Source organism: Antechinus flavipes, chromosome 2, assembly GCF_016432865.1.
Source record: "Antechinus flavipes isolate AdamAnt ecotype Samford, QLD, Australia chromosome 2, AdamAnt_v2, whole genome shotgun sequence".
Classification (NCBI taxonomy): Eukaryota; Metazoa; Chordata; class Mammalia; order Dasyuromorphia; family Dasyuridae; genus Antechinus; species Antechinus flavipes.
The window spans coordinates 37,922,069-37,943,140 of NC_067399.1; the positions used below are offsets into that span (position 1 = coordinate 37,922,069).

At 40.3% G+C, this 21,072-nt stretch overlaps 1 protein-coding gene across 6 annotated transcripts in view; it reads right to left on the minus strand.

Moving 5' to 3' along the window:
• LOC127547581 (zinc finger protein 595-like) overlaps positions 1-21,072 on the minus strand; it is a 200,646-nt gene that overhangs the window by 65,455 nt on the left and 114,119 nt on the right. The window contains exons 2-4 of one of the 6 annotated variants that reach the window (XM_051974472.1): positions 18,871-18,997; positions 17,910-18,005; positions 13,041-16,063 (exon numbers count right to left, since the gene is read on the minus strand). The exons of 2 other annotated variants lie outside the window; for them this stretch is intronic. In XM_051974472.1, the coding sequence (XP_051830432.1) occupies positions 13,872-16,063; positions 17,910-18,005; positions 18,871-18,997 (2,415 nt within the window). In that variant the 3' untranslated portion in view covers positions 13,041-13,871. Of the gene's footprint in view, positions 1-13,040; positions 16,064-17,909; positions 18,006-18,870; positions 18,998-21,072 lie in introns of those variants that run through there. 3 more of the 6 variants (XM_051974480.1, XM_051974473.1, XM_051974476.1) reach the window with 3 other exon arrangements.

The following is a 21,072-nucleotide window of genomic DNA, read 5'->3' on the forward strand; positions in this document are numbered from 1 at the left end:
GTTGGTTTAGTTACTGGAAACCCTGCTCAAGGAGAAATAAATGGAAAGTGCTGAGAACACAGAGACACATCAGAACTCAGTCCTGGTCTCTCTCTACAGAAAAAGGGGCATGTCTGGAAATGCTGGGGGAGAAGCATCAGTGACCTCCGAGAAATGTTTCCCTCAGCAAATGTGAGGGAAGGGACAGAGCCTTAGGTGCAGACACAGGACAGATGGGGTCATGTTCACCCATTCCTAGTCTGCTGGGAGAAGTCTTTCCTTCTCTGCCCTGAGGCTCTATGGAGAACCTGAAGCCTGGCAGAGAATGTGAAAGGAGAGTCTGCAGGGCTGCAGAATGAAGCTGCTGATTTCCAGCTGGACAAAGAAGGACTTTTTGTGTGGGAAGAGCAACTGCTCACAAACTGCCCAAAGGTCTGAGGGCATCTCTATGTGAAAGGTATTTGTGTGACTCTCCCTCCCTGTCCAGCAAATTCAAATTCAGCCAAACTCCTCAGCCCCCACAGCCACAGACAGATGGAATTCTCTGACCTTGCAGTAGCTCACACATGACGCTTTCCGTGACATCTCTGCAGGTCACCATGGGATGTTCCTCCAACTCTATGCTTTGTCCTTCAACTCTTGCAATCCTAGTTACCTTCACACTTTAGCTGGGATTCTGACATCTCTAGAATGAGGCTTTTCTTCATCCCACTAGCTTCTATTGCCATCCCCTTGTAAATGACTTGCTTTGTACTGACATGTACAGCCATACTGCTGGCTAATACAGAAGCTCCATGAGGGCAGGGCCTGTCTAATTTTTACCTTTCTTCTCTTTGTGACTGCCACAGTTCCTAGTACTTAGAGCTAAATAAATGCAGAATGAATGACTGAAAAAAAAATTGTCTTACCAAGAGAGACAAAGTTCTCATAGTTCTCCAGCATCACGTCCCTGTACATATCCTTCTGGCCAGGATCCAAATAGTTCCATTCCTCCTGGGTGAATTCCACAGTAACATCTTGGAATGTCAAGAAATTCTGAAACATCACAGGATCTTAGTGTGAGAGATGGTAGAAATTTCAGAACCCAGCTACTAATGCAGACTGAAACTCAAAATGTCCAAATGTATATAAATTTAAAAAAACCATTATTCTGTACATTGTGATCTTCCCCAACCCACAGCCAGGCAAAATTGTGTTTTTGTGTTAGGAGTAGAGTGGAATCAGATCCTCTTTTTCTAAACAAATCTGCGTGCATCAAGTCTGTCAGCAAATGTTCTATCGAAATGTACATGGCAGACTACCAATGCACATCTGTTTGAACAAATTTCTTTCCTGGTGATCTGCAGAGATGGCAGGGAGAGCATCGTGTGAACAGATGGCTTTCCCTGCTGAGATGGTCTGGCCATTTCTGGTTCCGTGGCAATGAGTCTAATTGAGGAGACTTTGCAATGCCTTGGGCCTAAATATAATAAGCACTTAAAAGAGCATATGATGAGGCAAAATGGCATGGTATAAAAAAGAATAATTCTCTGAAAGGAAAGGACAAAAATTTTGTTGACATAAAAACAAAAATATCAATTAAATGAATTTTAAGAAAAGATAATAATGGTGTTTTATCCAATAACTTTATTATTCGGAATATACGTGGAAAGTCTTTTTTGGGTAGAACAAAGGTAGTTGTTCAATAATATTTATAACAGCCTAATTTGTTATTGAAAAAAAAACTGGGACAACACACGTCTAATCATTCTGAAATGGCACAGTGATTGGAATACAATATTACTATTAAAATTCAAATGAACCTAAGAATAAAAAGGAATGCAGAAGTGGAAGAAAGAACAAATCATTGAAACAATAATTTCATCAATAATAACGACAATAATGAGAAATCACATCAAAATTTATAGGATTTATGATAAATAATAATATTATATATTATATATCATATAAATATATTATAATATATAATAAATAATAAATAAAATGTAACAATAATAAATAAAAATTTAAAAAATAAATAAAGGAGTTCTTAGGGGAAAATTGGGAAGAAAATTTTTACTTTAAGTCAAAAATTTCAAAAACAAATGTTAAAAAAATTTGCTTGAGATTTAACTGGGGGAAATTATTTTAAATAAAGTATATTCTAGAATTGTGCAAAGAATCCAAGCAGAGTTTGTTAATTTCTTTCTCTATTAAAAAAATTAATCAATATTCTTGAACGTCTCCTCTTCCCTGTCCCTGCTAACTCTGTTTCTGGTGTCCTTCACTTGTCCAACTATTCCTTACCCTCCCCCATCTAGGGATCTTTCCCTCCTCTCCCCCACTCCTCCTTATAGAACGCCCTAGTATCTACACACCTGGTCCCACTTCCACAAATCTGAACACCCACCTTTTAAGGTCTTTATAAAGGGTTACTGTTGGGGTCCCCAGCAGATCTGCTGACACCAGCTGGTGTCTGAGCACTTACCCACAATTATCGTCGCCTCTACGACCTTTGGAAGACGGACGTCTCCGGATATGACAGAGTAGTTCTGACACCCTTTATGCAGTTAAAGAAGCTTTATTGCTTGGTTACATCATCTTGTCTCTCCTCCTGCTTCCTGCTTCCCTGCTTCCTCCCTCTCCCTCTGCTGTCCTGTTCTTATACCCCTCTCATCTCCCCTGCCAACGTGCCCCTACAACAAGTATGTGTTTAGCTTGTGTATCCAGGAGCCCAACTACTGAGACAGTGGGGGCGATCTTGATTTGGTGCAGGCTCAATGCCTGTACTGGCGTGTCTAAGGGTGTGTATTCCGGACCTTTAGCCAATGAGGCAGAACTCACACCCAAAGCCTCAACATCCATTCCCAAGAGTGAGCTGTCTCAGATCCAACCAGCCAAAGACCACAAAGGTCAAGTTTGCACAAGACTTGTCTTTGCAACGACTTGTTGCCTATGCAAAATGGGGCACTGTGTGCAAGGTACATGATGAAGGGTCTCAAGATTAATGCAGACTCTTGTTATTCTGTTCCCTAGCAGTCTTGTTGCTAGGTACTCTAGCAAGTTACTATGGTCACAAAAATGGGTCAAAGTGGAGCTTTGAATCCATATCTCTCCTGACTTCAAGTCCCCTAACCTCCTTCTCCTTACCCAGGGCTTACTTCAATAAGGTGCCAAAGCTAGGTCCCCCATCCTCTGAGACCTGGGAGGGCAAGGCCTCTTTTTACCTTTTTCCATAGGAGCTTAATCATTGCTTACTGTTAGGTTATTTCCATTTTCCATGTGGGCACACAGGAGGTGCTTAATCAATGCTGTCTGCACCTAGTCCTCAGGGATATAGTCCACCACCTTTAATACTTGAGCAAAAAAGTGGGACTCAAGGGACTAGCTCAGGTCATGCAGCCAGATAGCCTCAGGGGCAGAATTAGAACCCAGCACCCTTGGGATCCTTTTCTCTCTCCTCCAGCTTGGGGAGCCATCTCTCCACCTGGACTGCCCCAAGCCAGAGTGCTTCGACTCATAGGCACTCACCCTCACCCTAGTGGCTGGCCACTCTCCCCAACCTCCACCTAAGTGGAAAAGGATGAAAACAGACCTGCCACAGGTGGACTGTCTCTGGGAAAGTTCCCTGTGAGAGTAAAGGTGGGATTCTCTTGAACACTCCCCATCTAAGGACATCCTGACATACCACTGGCTGTTTATGGCTCACACCTGAAACTAAAGAGAATTAACACAGCTATGTCCCTGCCTTTCTTCTCACATAGCAAATCCCATTGATAAGGGCAAGTATGAAAAAGAAAAAAAAATGAACTCTGGATGCTTAGTTCTACATTTCAGTAAGGGATCATTTTGAATTGTCATTTGAATCACAGATATCAGAAACCAGGAAGCCTTACAATTGCTGGATTATTTAGTTTATAGGATGCTACCCTGTAACAGTTTTTCATTAGGATAATAATTAGCAAGCGACATGACATAATTTCCAAAGTTGAATTAAGAATTTACATGTAAAATAATTATTTGAACCATCTCTTTAATTAGATTAAGAGACACAAAGATTCATTTTCCAATCCAGGCCCTCATAAAGCAAGAATTAAAAGTCTCCCAAGTTTTAGGTGAATTGGGTATTTTTAATAAACTAATTCTTCTTTTAGCTCATTTTATGCTGAATTTGAGTTGAGTCTTAGCACCTTAGACACAGATTTAGAAGGAAGAAGTCTCCTTAGAGCTTATCTAAGAACATGTTTTGGAAATATAAAATTAAATACCTCGAATTTTTTTTAATCTATATAAAGGAAATATAAACCTTAATAACTGAATCTACCTAAAGCTATGAAGCTATGATTATTTCTATGATTATAGAACTCATGGGATTATAACTGATATGATTCTCTGTATGATACCAGGTATGATTATTAAGAAATCCTATTAAGTCAATGATCTCCTAGGGTATGGGACTCTGACAAAGGGAGTACAGAGGCCACCTGGACTTTTGGTGCACAATAAGTTTTCTGCCACGTTGCAGAAACGCCCTTGTTGAGCAAGGAGCAATGATTTGTGATCATGGGATCGGTGGGAGCTTGTAGTTGCTCATGAGCAGGGATACCTTGACAAGGCCTCTCACCTGTGAGTGAGCTGCTAGATTGCTGGATCTGCTCTCCTCCCATTGGCAGATGCCATGCATATGCAAAGACCACGAGTTGCTTCTCTGAATGGTGATTAGGGATTGCCTACTGTTCACCCCCTGATCACGCGCAAAAATGTATGTTCGCAAGGCTGTACAGCATAATAAACTGGAGCTCTTTTCACACTCTATTATAAGTCTCCTGCCTCATTCATCTTGTCTCTGAGATCAAAGGGCGCATATGCTTTGAGCTCCCAAGCAGGACAGATGGCAACATGGCAATCCATGATGGCAACAACTCTATGGGATTGATATCCACAAATTACAGGTTGAGTACTCAAGTACATCTTTTAATCCCGGCTCAATAAAACTGGCTAGTCATATGATTTTAGCTGAGAATTGACAAGAAGTGAAGAAAGTAAGGAAGCTCCCTTATATCTCTCTCTATATGTCACTATTTTCCTTCTATGGCAAATTTCTATAATCATGGCAGGTTAACAATATAAGTACAATACTAAATCTTTTTTTCAAAAGTTAATACTGGAACATATCTGAACTGTTACAATAAGTCACAGGCATACAGTTTGAGCTGTTTAGCCTAAAATTTTACTCTTTCCTCAAATAAATGTGAATTAGACATTAATGGACTAGTCTGTGGAATCAAATTGTTGTATTAATTATTTAATGGAAACAGCTTTAATTTGTCTTTTAAAGAAAAAGAATGATGGAACATCTTGTATTACCTAAAGAGGAAATGTAGAGAACTCCCAGGAAGCTAGAAACTTCAATAACTCCTCCTAAGATTAATCAAGACTGCATTTAAGCTTGAAATCATAGGAAAACAAAGTCCAGACAGAATTACTGGGGCACTATGTACTTTAAATAAGATTGAGTCCCTAGAAACTAACAACATGCTTCAGAGAGTTAGATCACAGAAAACAGAAACCAGGGTTGGTTACAGAAAAATGTTTTTCACAGCAACATGTGGTTTTAAGATATATAAGTAACATAATTTCTCTCAATAAACGGCTCTGTTGAATTATCAGCAACCCTATAGCCTTCTTTTTAACCTCCCCTAGCCCATTTTTATTGTGCTGGCCAAAACAAGGAAAAACCAATTTTATTTCAATTTATTATTACCACGTAAAAGTTGACTAAGTCTTGAAAGACTAAACCTGTTTGTTCTATTTTGAAACTGACTACTCAGTTTCTCCTTCCAAAGTTGGAATTCCAAGATTCCAGTGACTGGAGAAAGATGGCTCCCTGCAAAGAAAGAGGAAGTCAGGAGAAATGGCAGGTGGAGGATAGAAGGAAGGTGAGTTCCATTTTGGACATGTTTTATTTGGGACAGTCAGGTGGATATGTCCAGCAAATGGAATGTGACATAAGGGGCACCAGGAGACAAGTTAGGTCTGGCAAAGTTTGTCCTTCCCTCACTTTTCTAACCTTGTCATGTCTGTACTTCTTCTTACCTTTCTGTTGGAGGTCATGGCCCCCCAAAAATCATTCCTTCTCCAGTGTTTCCTTGAGATTCTGACCTTTCCCAAGTCTTTCTCCCTAGAGAGATGGAAGAGTTATCTTAGAATGGATTCTTGCTTCTCAAGGTGTAAGGTTAATCAAGGTTCAGAATTTGCACTCTACAGACACAGACTCAAAGGGGGCAAGTGCAAGTTGATTATTGCTCAGAACCTTGATTTGGATAAGACATAAGGGAAGAAGAAACTTGTAATAGGGAAATAACACACAACTTAAGAAGCATTATCACTGTAATAACGAAAACAAACAGGTACCATTCACCATCACTAATCTGGGAAACTGCCACTCCTGAGTTTTCTGAGGGAGCCAGTCAGAATGCACCTTGAAGAGGGAAAACTCCCAGGCAAGGCGGCCCTTCCTGGGTTAAACTCCAAAATGTCTACCCCCATGAGGTTCATACAGGCTGAGAACAAAGAAGGCCCCGTGCCAAGTTTATGATGTCATATATGACCCCCTGGACACATCTTCCCACCTATGGGTAACCACGGGGAGTAGTTCATTCATCCCTTTAAGCTAGCTGGTTTCCCTCAGGGAAATGGCCAGGTTTCCAGGGTGAATCACATACCAAGGCTCAAAGGAAGCCCTTAAATCAAGCACGAGGAAAAGTGGCCTGTTCTTCCTGTGCCTCCCCGTGTCTCATCCTAATGTTCTCAGTACAGGGTTATACAAAGGGACCTGGCTGACATTCATGGAGATTCCTTTCAATCCCAGAAAATATTCCAGGTTCATGAGTGAAACTTGTAATAGAAAAATAACACACAACTTAACAAGTATTATCACAATAATAACAAAAACAAACAAGTCCCATTCACCATCACTAATTTGGGAAACAGCCACTCCTGAGTAAGATCTCTTACACAGGGTGGCCTGCTACCAGTAGCAGAAGTCATTACCAGCTGAGCAAGAATTCTAGTGCTTCAGACTATGAAGATTCTACCAAAAAGTGCTGGGATATGAAACATCACTTTCCAACTTGAGAACCTGCACACAAATGCTCTTTGATGTCTAAAAGAACTGATTAGCTAAGCCAGCAAACAAAATCTCTACTCATATTGAGATCTTTAGTTATACACACATACACATACAATAAATACTTTGCGATGAAGAAAAGAGAGAAAAGAAAAAGATAAAAGGATAGAAATAGAGAACAAAGAGAAAACGAAAAGACCAGAAGAAAAGAACAAAGAGATAAAAGTAAAAGAAAAATATATTTAAAAAAGGGGACAAGTAAAAGAAATGAGTAAAGTAAGAAGACAGAAAGAAAAAGAGAACAAAGAGAAAGAGAAAAGTAAAAAGTCTGGAAAAACTGGCTCTAGATCCTATTCTACTAGGATCTGTCATTCACTAGCTCTGTGAGCCTGGTCAAGTCACATTACTTTTCTAGGTCTATGCAATGAGAGAGCTGAACTTGAAGAACTCTTATCTATAATTCCTTCCCCAGGCAGGTAGGTGATACACTACATAAAGCACCAGGCCTGGAGGCAGGAAAACCTGAGTTCAAATACAGCCCCAGATAATTAATAGTTGGATGATCCTGAGCAAGTCACTTAACCTTATTTGTCTCAATTTCTTCAATTGCAACATGAAATAATAATAGCTCCTAGCTCAGTGTCATTGTGAATGGGAGAATATTTGGAAAAAGCACTTGACTCAAATATAGTAGCACCCCTTTAAATACTTACTGGCCTTTACTTACTTAATTCATCTTAAAAATGGGCATAACAAGGACATCCATTTCTCAGAGTTGTTGAGAAGATTAAAATGAGAATATTTCTAAAAAGCATTTAGCACAGAGTCTAGAACAAGGTGGACATTCCATACATATTTATTCCCTTCCTTCTTAACTCATCTGAAAAATGGGGAAGAGAATAATAGCATCTACCTCTCAGGATTATCTTGAAAAATAAATGAAATTACGTCAAATGCTTTACAAAACCTTTAAGGTCTTTAATTGTCATGTGCCCAGCAGAACTTTAGGAAGGATTCAAAATATGTAACAATCAATTTCTATTTTAAGAAAGCAAATGTAATAACAGAAGACATTATAATATGAATGTCCATCTTTTCTGTGCTTCCTTATAGATTATTCTTTTGTTCTCTACTGTCCATTTTGTACAATATTCTTTTTTCTCTTTTCACTATGTCCATTTCTCCCAAGCAAGCTGCAAGCAAGCATGGAGATATTTATATACAGATATACATACAAGTATATCTGCACAGGCATCCACACACATTTATAAAGAGCTGAATGCATAGACACACATACACATACATCTACATTCGCACTTAACGTTATTTTATATATATATACACACACAAAAACACCCATCTGTACCTCGCTGTAAACACACATACATAAACACACTTATATACACACGCATGTACACATATAACAACACATATCCCTCCTCACCCCACATATACATGTCTATATGCACACACACAATATTTATATATGTATATATCAAAATGCACTTACATATATCTACATGCATAACATATATACACAAACATCTACAGATAAGCAAATTTATATACATCTACATGCATATTCACACATATTTATCCATCTACACTCCCTACTTTCATATATCTATATACACATTTACACAAATGTGTATATATATATATATATATCCCTACATATACACCCTTAGACATTTACACAGAATATAAATATAGAATGCACCAGGACTCATACATGCACACAAGTATACAAACAATGTGTTACATACATATCAATGTTTGCAAACATATATCTACCCACCCCCACCGGCATATCTACAGACACACTTACATGTATCTGCATCCATATACCTATATGCTCATACATGCACGTACTCACACATTTACATATCTCACCCATCAGGACCATCACATACATGTATCTATATATACACTAACATGTAATACACATATGTATAAACATCCGTCAATCCCTACCCCATATATATCTATAAACTCTTACATACACCTGCATGCACACAAATGGGCATATACACATACACATATATACCCATCCACATCCCGGACCATAAACATGTGTATCTATATGCACGCTGTTATACCTACATGCACATATATCCACACACATACACTGAAAGTTACATACATTTACATGCACACACTAATATATATACACATACATTGAAACGCGCGCCTACATCTACATGCACATGCACATATACCCAAACACATATATATCCATCCACATATACCCCCCGTGTGTACACACTCATATGCACTGCATGCCCCCCACATGCATAACTCGCGCATTTACACACACACACGTGCGGCTGAAACAACCCGCGGGGCTGGCACACGCCGTACATCTCCCTCCTGAGGGAACGGTTCGGTTTCCCTGGCGGAGAACAAGGATCCCGCGGCCTCCCTCGCGGTTTTCTAACACACTCTCTCCCCGGTACAGCGCCGCTCAAAGTCCCCTCTCCCCGTCCCTGCTAACTCTGCTCCCGGTGAGCTTCACTTGCCCCGCTACTCCTTACCCTCCCCCACTAGGGAGCTTTCCCTCCCTTTATCGCACTCCCATATACACACGCCTGGTCCCCCGGCCGTAAATCCGAACTTCCATCTTTTAAGGTCTTTATAAAGGGTTAGTTACGATCTTTCATGCTCACAAAAACGGGTCCAAGGGGGGCCTTGAATCCCCACCCCGCTGGACTCCAAGCAGCCCACCACATTTTACCCAGGGCTTACCTCAGTAAGGTGTCCCAGCTATGTCCCCCATACACTGAGACTCGCGAGGGCAGGGCCTTTATTTTTGATTATTTCACAGCTTAATGAATGCTTAGTGTTGGGGTATTTACATTTTCCTTGCTGGCACACAGGAAGTGTTTAACCAATGCTCTCTGCGACTAGTCCTCAGGCTCGAACTTGAGCAAAAAAGTGGGGCTCGAGGGACTAGTTCGGGACATGAATCAGACAGCCTCGGGGCAGAATTGGAAACCAGGGTCTTTGGGACCAGTTTCTCCCTCTCCCAGCTCCGGGAGCCGATTCTTCACCGGGGCTGCCCCACGCCAGAGCGCTCCCGCACCCGTACACAGTTGCCAGGCTGGCAACTTTCCCCAGCCTCCGCCTAAATGGAAAAGGATGGAAATAGTCACCGCCCACTGCGCCTGCTCAGAGGAAGCGCGGTCCTTGCCGGCATCCGTCGGAATCCGAGCGCTCTCGCCTCCCTTCTGGGAAATGTAGTCTGGCGGATGGCGCGCGGGCGCACCACCTACTTAAATCAGGCTCAGACTGTTTAAGCACCTACCTTGGGCTAGGCAACGGGGTTTAGGTTCATGTCAGAATGCTGACCCAGAAGGTCCCTGCTCTGTGGGACCTTCTTCTGCTGGGAGCTGGATGGGAGGGGAAAAGCCGGACACGGAGAAGTGGCTGTAAAATGTTTCCTAGATAAACACCCAATTCATCCGCAGCTATTTCTGGTGCTTCTAGAACCTCCACGTCCAGGCTCTAGCGCTCAGGGGGGCAAAGAGTGACGTCATGGGATGCTCCGCTGCTAGACAGCCCTGGTCCTAGCGCGCGTGTATATAGTGCTGTTAGGTAAAAGCGCATTGAGGCGGAGATCTAGATCAGGGCCAAAGCTGGAGGGGATCTCGGGGCCGGTCCTCTGCCCGGCTCCTCCTGTTACATGTACGGAAGCTGTTTCTGTATGAGACTTGTCCATCCCAGCCCAGCTATGGTAACCCTCGGAATCTCTAAAACTCGGGAGGAATAAATGCAGACCCGCAGAGAGGGAGTCAGATGTAAGCAACACTCAAACATTAGGCACTGACTGTATGCCTGGTGACAGAAATATTGCTACTATCAAATATAACTATTATCTGTCACATATCAGAACTATGAAAAATCCTCACTTTCCTACGCTTTAAGTTCCCTGGTCAGAAGACAGGAAGACTTATTTTCCTGAGTTCAAATCTGGCCTTAGTCACTTTCTTGTTAGGTTACCCTGGACAAGTCACTTTGATGAGGTTAGTGGCAGAGCTGTGGGAACCCCTTCTGGTCTGCGCAGAGGTTCTAGGGACAGAATTCACAAACCGGAAATATTAACTGGCAAAAATGGAAGATTGTTGTTGGAAAGGAAGCCAGCTTTGCTAAGAGACTGACTTCTTTAATGGCAAAGTCCTATTAGGGAAATGGAGGCTGACACTGAGAGGATGCCTTCTCAGCGCTTTGGACTTTCTGCAAAGGATGAGTTCAGAAATTGCCCTTTAAAAAGGAATCTTTGAGGCTCAGGTTTCAGGTTGAAAAGAAAGCCAAAGTCCCCAGGCCTAGATGCGTATCAATATCTGGCCCAGATCTCTAATTGGAATTTAAAAGGGTATGGCATCCCCAGAAGATCGATGGGCTGCTTTTGGACCAAGATTTCTAATTGAGTAATGACACTTCACTTATCTGGGGAGCTATGCTTTCCCAGAGGGGCCTGAGACTCTGAGATCAAAAGGGAACACAGTTTCAGACTGATAATTTTAAAGGGAACAGTTTCATTCCCCCTTCATCTTCAGCCAGTATGCCTGTTTCCTCATCTGTAAAGTAGGCTGGAGAAGAAATGGCTGACTGCTCCAGCATCTTTTCTCAGACTAAAGATTTCATCTCCCTCATTTCCCCTCGAATTGGAGAGCTGGATGGTAGAACAATAAACTCCTGATAAACCTTTACTTTATGGAGAGCTAACTAAACTCTTTCCTTTCCATCTACACTTCTGTTGAGCGTTCATGATGACTGATATCTGCCTTTTTGCTTTTCAGCTTCCTTTTGGGTAAGGTCTCCCTCCATAAGTAAGTTCCTGCACAAGAACTCTTCTGTTGGGTTTTTCCCCCTCAATATAGAAGATCTAGAATTTCCTAGGTCCTTACTGTGAAAATTTGTGTCTACCCAAGAACTTCTTCAGGGGGTTCTTGACCCTCCCTTATATTGGACACAGAGCTTTAAATTAAAAGAGCTTTCATTAAGTGAATCTGTGGAATAAGTGCATTTCAGGCAGGATTCAAATTCCTGGAGATACATGATGGAATGTCATATGTGGGAAGATGAAGAAAACCATTCCACCTAAGATATGGAGTTCAGAAAAGAAAATAATGTTTAGTAAGCTTGGGGAGCTAGGTTGATTCAAGAATGTAAAGGGCTTCTGTCTGCCAGGCAGAGGAATTTGTACTTGATCTCAGAGTAGCTACACAGGGCCACTAGCGTGGCAGGAACTGGTTGAAGGAATCCAGGATATCCTACCTAAAAAAAATGTTGGAGCAGAAGAAACTATGCTGGGATTTGAAGGCCTGTCACATAAAGGAAGAAATCATGTTTCTTCTATTTATTCTAGAAGGGAGAACTAGGAGGAACCAGAAGTCCCAGAATGACATGGTGATTATAAAAAGGAAGATTTTTTTTCTTATTTCATGTAAGGAATAAATTATTGTAAAATTTGAGCTCTCCAGAAATATAAAACCCTACTCAGATTGCTTTTTGCACAACAGATCTTTTGGCCTGCTAGGTTGCAAAGCAGATAGAGCACTGGGCTTGAAATCATCTTCCTGAGTTCAGATTTAGCCTCAAACACCTACTAACTGTGTGACCCCAGGCAAGTCACTTAAGCTTGTTTGTCTCAGTTTTCTCATCTATAAAAGAAGCTGGAGGAGGATATGGCTAATATCTTTGCTAAGAACATTCCAAATGATGTCATTAAGAGATGGAAATAACTAAACATCAACAACAGATATTTACGACTTACTACATATACTATAAATGGGATATATGCTGAAGTCTCTTCTAACAATGAGTTTTTGTGGATTTTGTGTCATCAGAGTTCTCTGAGATGGCCAAGTCTAAGAGGAGATGCATTAGGAAGGTAGAGAATCAGAAGCAGCATTCAAGGTCTGGAAATATAACATGGAGACTGGAAAAGCCATCAAAAATCAATATACCTTTATTAAATTCTATGAGGCAGAAACCATGCCTAAAATTGACAGTACAAATATGAAAGTGAAACAGGTCCTGTGTCAGTGAGTTTTTAATGTACCATTCCAGATTAGTAAATACAGGATAAAACCAAAAGAAAGAGGATGTAATTGAGGGAGAGAGGCGCAAAAAAAATCAGGGAATAAGAAATACCTAGGAGATTGTGAGGGAGAGGAGGGGAAGAGAAAAACACTGAATGATACAGAGACTGAGATAGTTAAAAGTCCATATCATAAATAAGGGCTATTATTATTGAGTTCATTTGATCCCCATTATTAGAATGAAAAACAAACCCATCCAATCTTGGTTGCACAGAATGATGTGACGTTAGACTACTTAATTTTGTAATCCATACTATGTCTAACATCTGAGATTGTCTTGTTAGCATCTTTAAAGTAATTAAGGCCAGACAGTTTTAACATCTCACTTTATTCCCTAAGTTCAGTCTTTTGCTCCTCCATGTCCCCAGCTATAAAAGATTTTGTTCCCCAAAATGCAATTGCTTAGTAAGACTGCCTAATGTGTTACATTAGTTTGACCCTGTGAAGTTGTTTTCATGTAAAATAAACAGCATTTTAAAACTTCATGTCCAGTAAGACTTCTACTGGATCTTTAAGTGTTTCTGCTGTTTGAAAACATTCTCAGATTTTTTACATGTAGATGACTTCTCTCCATTATGAAACATCTGATATTTCTTAAAGTTTGAGCTGTACAAAAAAGTTTTCCAACATTTATTACATTCAAATGGGTTCTCATTTTTTTATTTGGTGAAGTCTGGACTTCAACTACAGGTTTCTCCAACATCAGGATACTCAAAGGATTTCTCCCCAGTATGAATTCTTTTATGTTTATTAAGATATCCCTTAAGGCTGAAGGCTTTTCCACAATTGTTACACTGATAGGATTTCATGCCAGTATGAATTTTCTTATGTCTATTAAGGCCTTCATTACAGCTAAAAGCTTTTCCACATTCATTACATGTATAAGGTTTCAATCCAGTATGAATTTTGTTATGTTTATTTAGGTGTCCTTTACGCATGAAGGCTTTCCCACATTCATTACATTTATGGGGTTTCACTCCAGTATGAATTTTCTTATGTATATTAAGGTGATGCTTAAGGCTGAAGACTTTTCCACATTCTTTACATTTATAGGATTTTATTGCAGTATGAATTTTCTTATGTTTATTAAGGTATTCCTTAAGAGTGAAGATTTTTCCACACTCACTACATTTATACGGTTTCTCACCAGTATGGATTCTCTCATGTTTCCTAAGATGTCCCTTATGCCTGAAGACTTTTCCACATTCATTACATTTATAAGGTTTCTCCCCAGAATGAATTCCTTCATGTAAAGAAAGGCCTATCTTAAAGTTGAAGCCTTTTCCACATTCATTACATTTATACCGTTTCTCTTCAGTATGAATTATCTTATGTCTGTTTATGCCTTCATTAGAGCGAAAGGCTTTTCCACATTCTTTACATATGTAGGGTTTCCCTCCAGTATGGATATTTTTATGTCTAGTAAGGTGGTCCTTAAAGCTGAAAGCTTTTTCACATAAATTACATTTAAATGGTTTCTCTCCAGTATGAATTTTATTATGTGAAATAAGGCTTCCTTTCTGCCTGAAGGCTTTTCCACATTCAATACATCTATAGGGTTTCTCCCCAGTATGAATTCGCTCATGTACAACAAGGTCTCTCTTACAGTTGAAAGCTTTTCCACATTCACTGCATTTGTACGGTTTCACCCCAGTATGAATTTTTTTATGTCTATTAAGGTATCCCTTATCCCTGAAGGTTTTTCCACACTCATTACATTCATAGGGTTTTTCTCCAGTATGAATACTCTTATGTGAATTAAGGTTTCCTTTAAGGGTAAAGGCTTTTCCACATTCACTACATTTATAAGGTTTCTCTTCAGTATGAATTTTCTTATGTCTATTAAGATATCCTTTGTCCCTGAAGGTTTTTCCACACTCATTACATTCATAGGGTTTTTCTCCAATATGAATTTTCTTATGTGAATTAAGGTTTCCCTTAAGAGTGAAGGCTTTTCCACATTCATTACATTTATAAGGTTGCTCTTCAGTATGATTTTTCTTATGTGATTTAAGGCTTCTATTCTGCCTGAAGGCTTTTCCACATTCAGTACATTTATAAGGTTTTTCTCCAGTATGAATTCTCTTATGTGAATTAAGATTTCCCTTAAGGGTGAAGGCCTTTCCACATTCATTACATTTATAAGGTTTCTCTTCAGTAGGAATTCTCTTATGTTGACCAAGAAATTGCCTCTGGTGAAAAGTTTTCCTAACTTTGTTACTTTGTTTAAAAGGCTTTTTTTTCTGAAGATTTTTCAGATGAACAGTATGATATAGATTGTAGCTGGAAGTCTTCCCACATTCCCCAAACTGATGACATTTCTCTCCACTACAAATTCCTCCATGTTCAGTAAGGCATGAATTAATGTGAAGGTTTCTGAGACATTCATTGACTCTCTGGGATTCTCCTTGAGAACATATTTTATGGTCATGATTAAGTTTTGAGGGGTTACTGAAAGAATTCTTGTATTTATTAAACTTACACAGTTTCTTGACCATGGAAATTCTTTTATATTTAATTAAGTGTGCATACCATTTGAAGTCCTTTCCAACTCTAAAACAATTATGAAAATATTTTCCTGTAGAAACTCTCTGTTTTGGAAGAGGAACTGAACTGAGGTTTTTTTGAAGTTGGAAAAAATATGGAACACTGAACTTGTGAGACAGTTTTTTACGCTTCACTATTAGTTGCCTTTCCAGGCTATTTGTCTGCCTTTCTAATCCAGTGTTGTAATTCCAAGTTTCTCCCAATTGGGAATCGCAGAAACCATACTTTTTGAGTCTCTTTGTGAATGGCTCTCTTGTGGAAATACATTGCTCTGGAGCTGAAACTGAGTCCTTGATTTCACATTCTGTTTTCTCAACAGGGGAATCTAAAAGAAACACAGCAAAGTGTCACTCACCACCCATTACTCACAGTTATATGGTAAAGAAAACTGCTTTAGAGTTCATTCAGTCTTCTTTATGAGGAAAAAAATGACAAATTTGGACAAAGTAGAAGAATCATGATCTAGGGGAAAGTAACAGAACTGCTTGTGACTTCTAAAACATTTAAATTTTCAGAAATGAAAATAATAATTTTCAAACCATAGGGAGTTATATTTCAAATTGATCTCTGATAACACTGAAAAAGAGATAGTGACTGAAACTATGATTTTATGAAGAAATTCCTAGTTCTATATAGGTTTCCACTTTCTCAGAAAGTTATAGTTTCAGAGATAGTGACAACACAGAACAGTGAGGTGTACCCTCCATAGTGCACAGAGCATTAAAGCTCCAGGCAAGAACTCATCTTCCTGAGTTAAAATTTGGGCTCAGATACTTTCCAGTTGAGGAATCATGGTGAACTCCCTTAATCCTGTTGCCCTGTTTCCCCATGTGCCACAAGAGCTGGAGAAGGAAGTGGTAGACCATTCCAGGATCTCCATCAAGAAAGCCCCAAACAGGGTCACAAAGTGTTGGACAGAACTCAAGTCCTCAACAGAAAAGCAGCATGGAGAGGTGAAGTGAATAATCCAAAGTCACACTTCAGAATCAGGCTCTGAATCCAGGTCTGCTACTAGGAAGCTGGTGCTCTTTATACTTGGTAACACATCAGACCCTTAGAGTCTGCTTTCATGTCCTATGTTCCCATGTTCTAGGAAATTCCCTAAATTTGATGAAATAGAAAGTCAAAGTGGGAATACCAGTTATGACACTTATTAAGGAGGTGACCATGGATAACTTAAAATGTTAAAGATTTTCACAGTCCTAATCTGTAAAATGGTGATAATACAGACACAATTCATTTCAAACTCTGGTAAAACATTACTAAACCTGCTACCTGGATATTAATAATAATTATTATTAAAGTCAGTAATGACTTAAAAGGCAATTTTCCATGAAGCAGGGGAAATAGAAAACTGATTTTATATATGCAAGATGGGAAAGGTCAAGGAAGAAGTGTATATGAGTTGTAGATGACATCCTTATAGGGTCACTCAATGAAAAGAATGGAACACACATGGAGGCAGGTGAAACAGGTGAAAAGGATATAGCAATGGTTTTTTGTTTTGTTTTGTTTTTTAAATAGAGGTCAGACTTAATTATACCGGAAAGTTCTTTTCCCTTTATCTCTCAGAAAAGACTTTTCAAGGAGAAAAAATAATCTAAGGATTTAAGAAGAGAAAACAGTCTTAGAAATAAAGGATAGGAGCCAGCATATGATTAGACGTCTACAAGAATTACAGCTTTTTCTGAGACCAGAGAGAAATACAAGGGCAGATTTACTAGAAAACCATTTCTTGACACAAAAGGTGAGGTTACAGGAGGAGTGCTGGAAGGACAACCACAGCTCCTCTCCTCAGGCCTATGGACACTGAAAGAGAGCTCCAGGCCCAATATTTCCAAGGTAACTCACTCTAATAACCCAGCCAAGCTCCTGCTGGCAATAAGTCCTGTCCCTGCCTAGATTTCTGGGTCAGGGGTTTTCAGCTGCATCTGACCCTTTGTAAGCCCCTCTGAGGAATTTCTTGGCAGACATTCATATCTCAGAGGAGTTTGCCATTTCCTTCTCCACATCATGTCACAGAGGAGACCGACAAGGTTAAGGGAACTGTGCAGGGTCTCACTGCTGGGAAGAGTCTGAGGTCAGATTGGAACGTCAGAACCCTGAGGCTCCTTCAGTGCAGGGCTGGCACTTGGGGGACTATATCCCCGGCCCACCTGGTTATTACTCACCCTCAGAAATGCACCTGGGGTCTTCTTCCCTTGAAAGCCAGGGGTCTTCATGTCTCTCCAGACGAGAAATCACAGTTGGTTTAGTTACTGGAAATCCTGATCAAGGAGAAATAAGTGGAAAGTGCTGAGAACACAGAGACATCTTAGAACTCATCCTGGTCTCTCTCTACAGAAAAGGTTCATGTCTGGAAATGCCAGTGGAGAAGCATCACTGACCCCTGAAGGATGTTTCCCTCAGCAAACGTGAGGGAAGGGACAGAGCCTTTGGTACAAACACAGGACAGATGGGGTCATGTTCACCCTCTCCTAGTCTGCTGGGAGAAGTCTTTCCTTCTCTGCCCTGGGGCTCTATGGAGACCCTGAAGCCTGGCTGAGCGGAGAATGCATGTGTCTTCTTTATGTGGAAATATAAAGAAAATCTCGATCTGGAATTATTACCCTCCATGTCCCAATGGACTTTTTGTCTGCTCACAAACTGCCCAAAGGTCTGAAGGCATCTCTGCATAAAGGGCATTTGTGATTCTCCCTCCCTGTCCAGCAAATTCACATCCAGCCAAGCTCCTTAGCCCCCCACAGCCACGGACAGATGGAATTCTCTGACCTTGCAGTGGCTCACACGTGATGCTCTCCCTGCCATCTCTGCAAGTCACCATGGGATGCTCTCCGATTTCTGCATTTGCCCTTCAACTCTTGCAACCTTACTTTCCTTCACAGCTTAGCTGAGATTCTGCCATCTCTAGAATGAGGTTTTTCTTCATCCCCCTAGCTTCTATTGCCATTTCCTTGGAAATGACTTGTGTTGTACTGACATGTACATACTTGGTGTCTACTGGATAATACAGAAGCTCCATGAGGGCAGGGCCTGTCTAATTTTAACTTTCTTCTCTTTGTGACTATCACAGTTCCTAGTACTTAGAGCTAAATAAATGCAGATTGAATGACTGAAAAAAAATTATTTTACCAAGAGAGACAAAGTTCTGGTAGTTCTCCAGCATCACATCCCTGTACATGTCCTTCTGGCCAGGATCCAAATAGCTCCATTCCTCCTGGGTGAATTCCACAGCCACATCTTGGAATGTCAAGAAATTCTGAAACATCATAGAATCTTATGTGAGAGATGAGAGAAACTTCAGAACCCAGCTACTAGTTTAGGCTGGAGAGGAGGGAAGGCTGAAAATGTAACAAAAAAATGAAATAAAGTTTTTAAAAAATTATCCTCAGGGCAGCTAGATGGTGCAGTAGATAGAGTAGATCCAATGTGAAAGCATTCACAAACCCTAAAGTTTGAGGCAAAAAGAAAGCTTTGCTAGGAAGACAGACTCCTCAGTGACAAGGTCCTATCAGAGAAATAACAAAGGTTAACAATGAGAAGAAGATATCTTCACAGCGGGTAGGAATCCTGGCAGGCAGCCTTGCCAAGAAGAGAACTCCACTGGCAAACCAAATTCCTCTTTCAGACTTCTGCAGAGATTTAGAGTTCAAAATTGTCTTTTATTAGGGGTCTGAGGCTAGGGCTTCCATTCAAAATTGAATGAGATTCCTTCAATGCTGTCAATAGTCTGGGCTTAGATTTCCAGTTGAAAAGAGAGTAGTTATCTTGGAGTTTCAAGCCACTCATTAGAAATATCAGGTTGAGATCTCCAACTGAATGAGACCACTTAAGTTCGAGCTACTGGGAGTGGTCCTGGGCACTCAATGGAGTGTGCAGCTAGTCCCCAGCCACGATTTTCAACAGAATAAGTCCACTTAACTGCCCTGAAGGGTGGGTCTCTGTCACTGGAGAGTTTCAGAGTTCACCCCTATTGCTTCCCCTCAAAAGTTAAGGAGGACACAATTTACATCAGTACCCCCTGGATAGCTGGAGAACAAAAGGCCTTAATCAAGGTGAGGGGAAGCCTCCTGTAGGGCTGCTCACCTACAACGGCTCTTTTTCATTTTTCAGAGCAAAAGGAGACATAAAACAATGAGAGGGCAAATAGTTAAAGGATTGAAGCATGAATAAGCTTTTACAGTTAATCATGTTAAAAAAGGGGAGTAAGGATTAAGAAAAACAAGTTAAGAGAATTTTTACAGGATATTTATAACAATGTGCCCCGGTTCCCAAGCAGCCTCCAAATCAACATCAGTGAATGGGAAGCCAATGGAGAAACTTTATACAAAGTATGTAAAGAGAAAGGCCCTGAGGAGGTCCCTTTGATATTCTCTCTTTGTATAACATTATAAAAATGTGCTTATCAAAACCAGGAGAAGTCGAGGTAAGAATAGAATTTTGAAAGTCCTTCTTGATTAAACAAAAAGGGGGGAGAAGTCCCCCCAGAATAGACTTTATAAACGAAGGACTATATACTATTTATTATCTCACATTGAATAACATGTTCCACACCCAGCTGACATTTTTTTTTTTCACTGCATCATTTTTCCTCAAACAAAGCAGAACAGAAAAGGTTAAGGGTAAGCTCTGCCACCCGACCCTCCCATTACAATATGTGATGTGGAAGGATATCATTGGGACATGGAGGGTAATAATTCCAGATCGAGATTTTCTTTATATTTCCACATAAAGAAGACACATGGATCCCGGAAAGCTGTAGCCACCCTATCCAAATTGATCCAGAGCATGAAGATAAAAGAAGACTCACAGAGGGCTGACTATGGCCAAAGGGGATCGAGCAGCATGGTTCCTGAGCTGGCCCAAGGGCTAGTATAACTTAAAATGGGAGAAGGAAAACCCAAAATCTTCTGGGGTAAGACAGAAAGCCCACCTTGGGTGAGAGTAGTTGGATGGGGAGAATACATTCCTGGAGTTCTATTATATGGTAATGGATCTCAATATTTAGTTAAGGAATTTGGTATTAATAAGCATGGAGGGGAGCCAAATAGCTCAATAATTAAGTTTGATTTTACTGGATTTACTAAAGACCTTCCCCTATGTGTCATTACAAATGCTAGCTTGGACAGCTGTAGTCTGAAATAACCTTTTTCATTTTCGTTATAGAGAGGATCCTTTTCACAAGCTTTTGGCTAGTAGGAATATTGCAACCCTCCAATTGTATAAACAAGGCTTTAAGTCTGTAGTGCCATGAAGCATACAACATTTACTCAGAACTGTGAAATAACAACTCCCAATTGGAGAATCCATATAGCATCCTGTCCGGATCGGGAT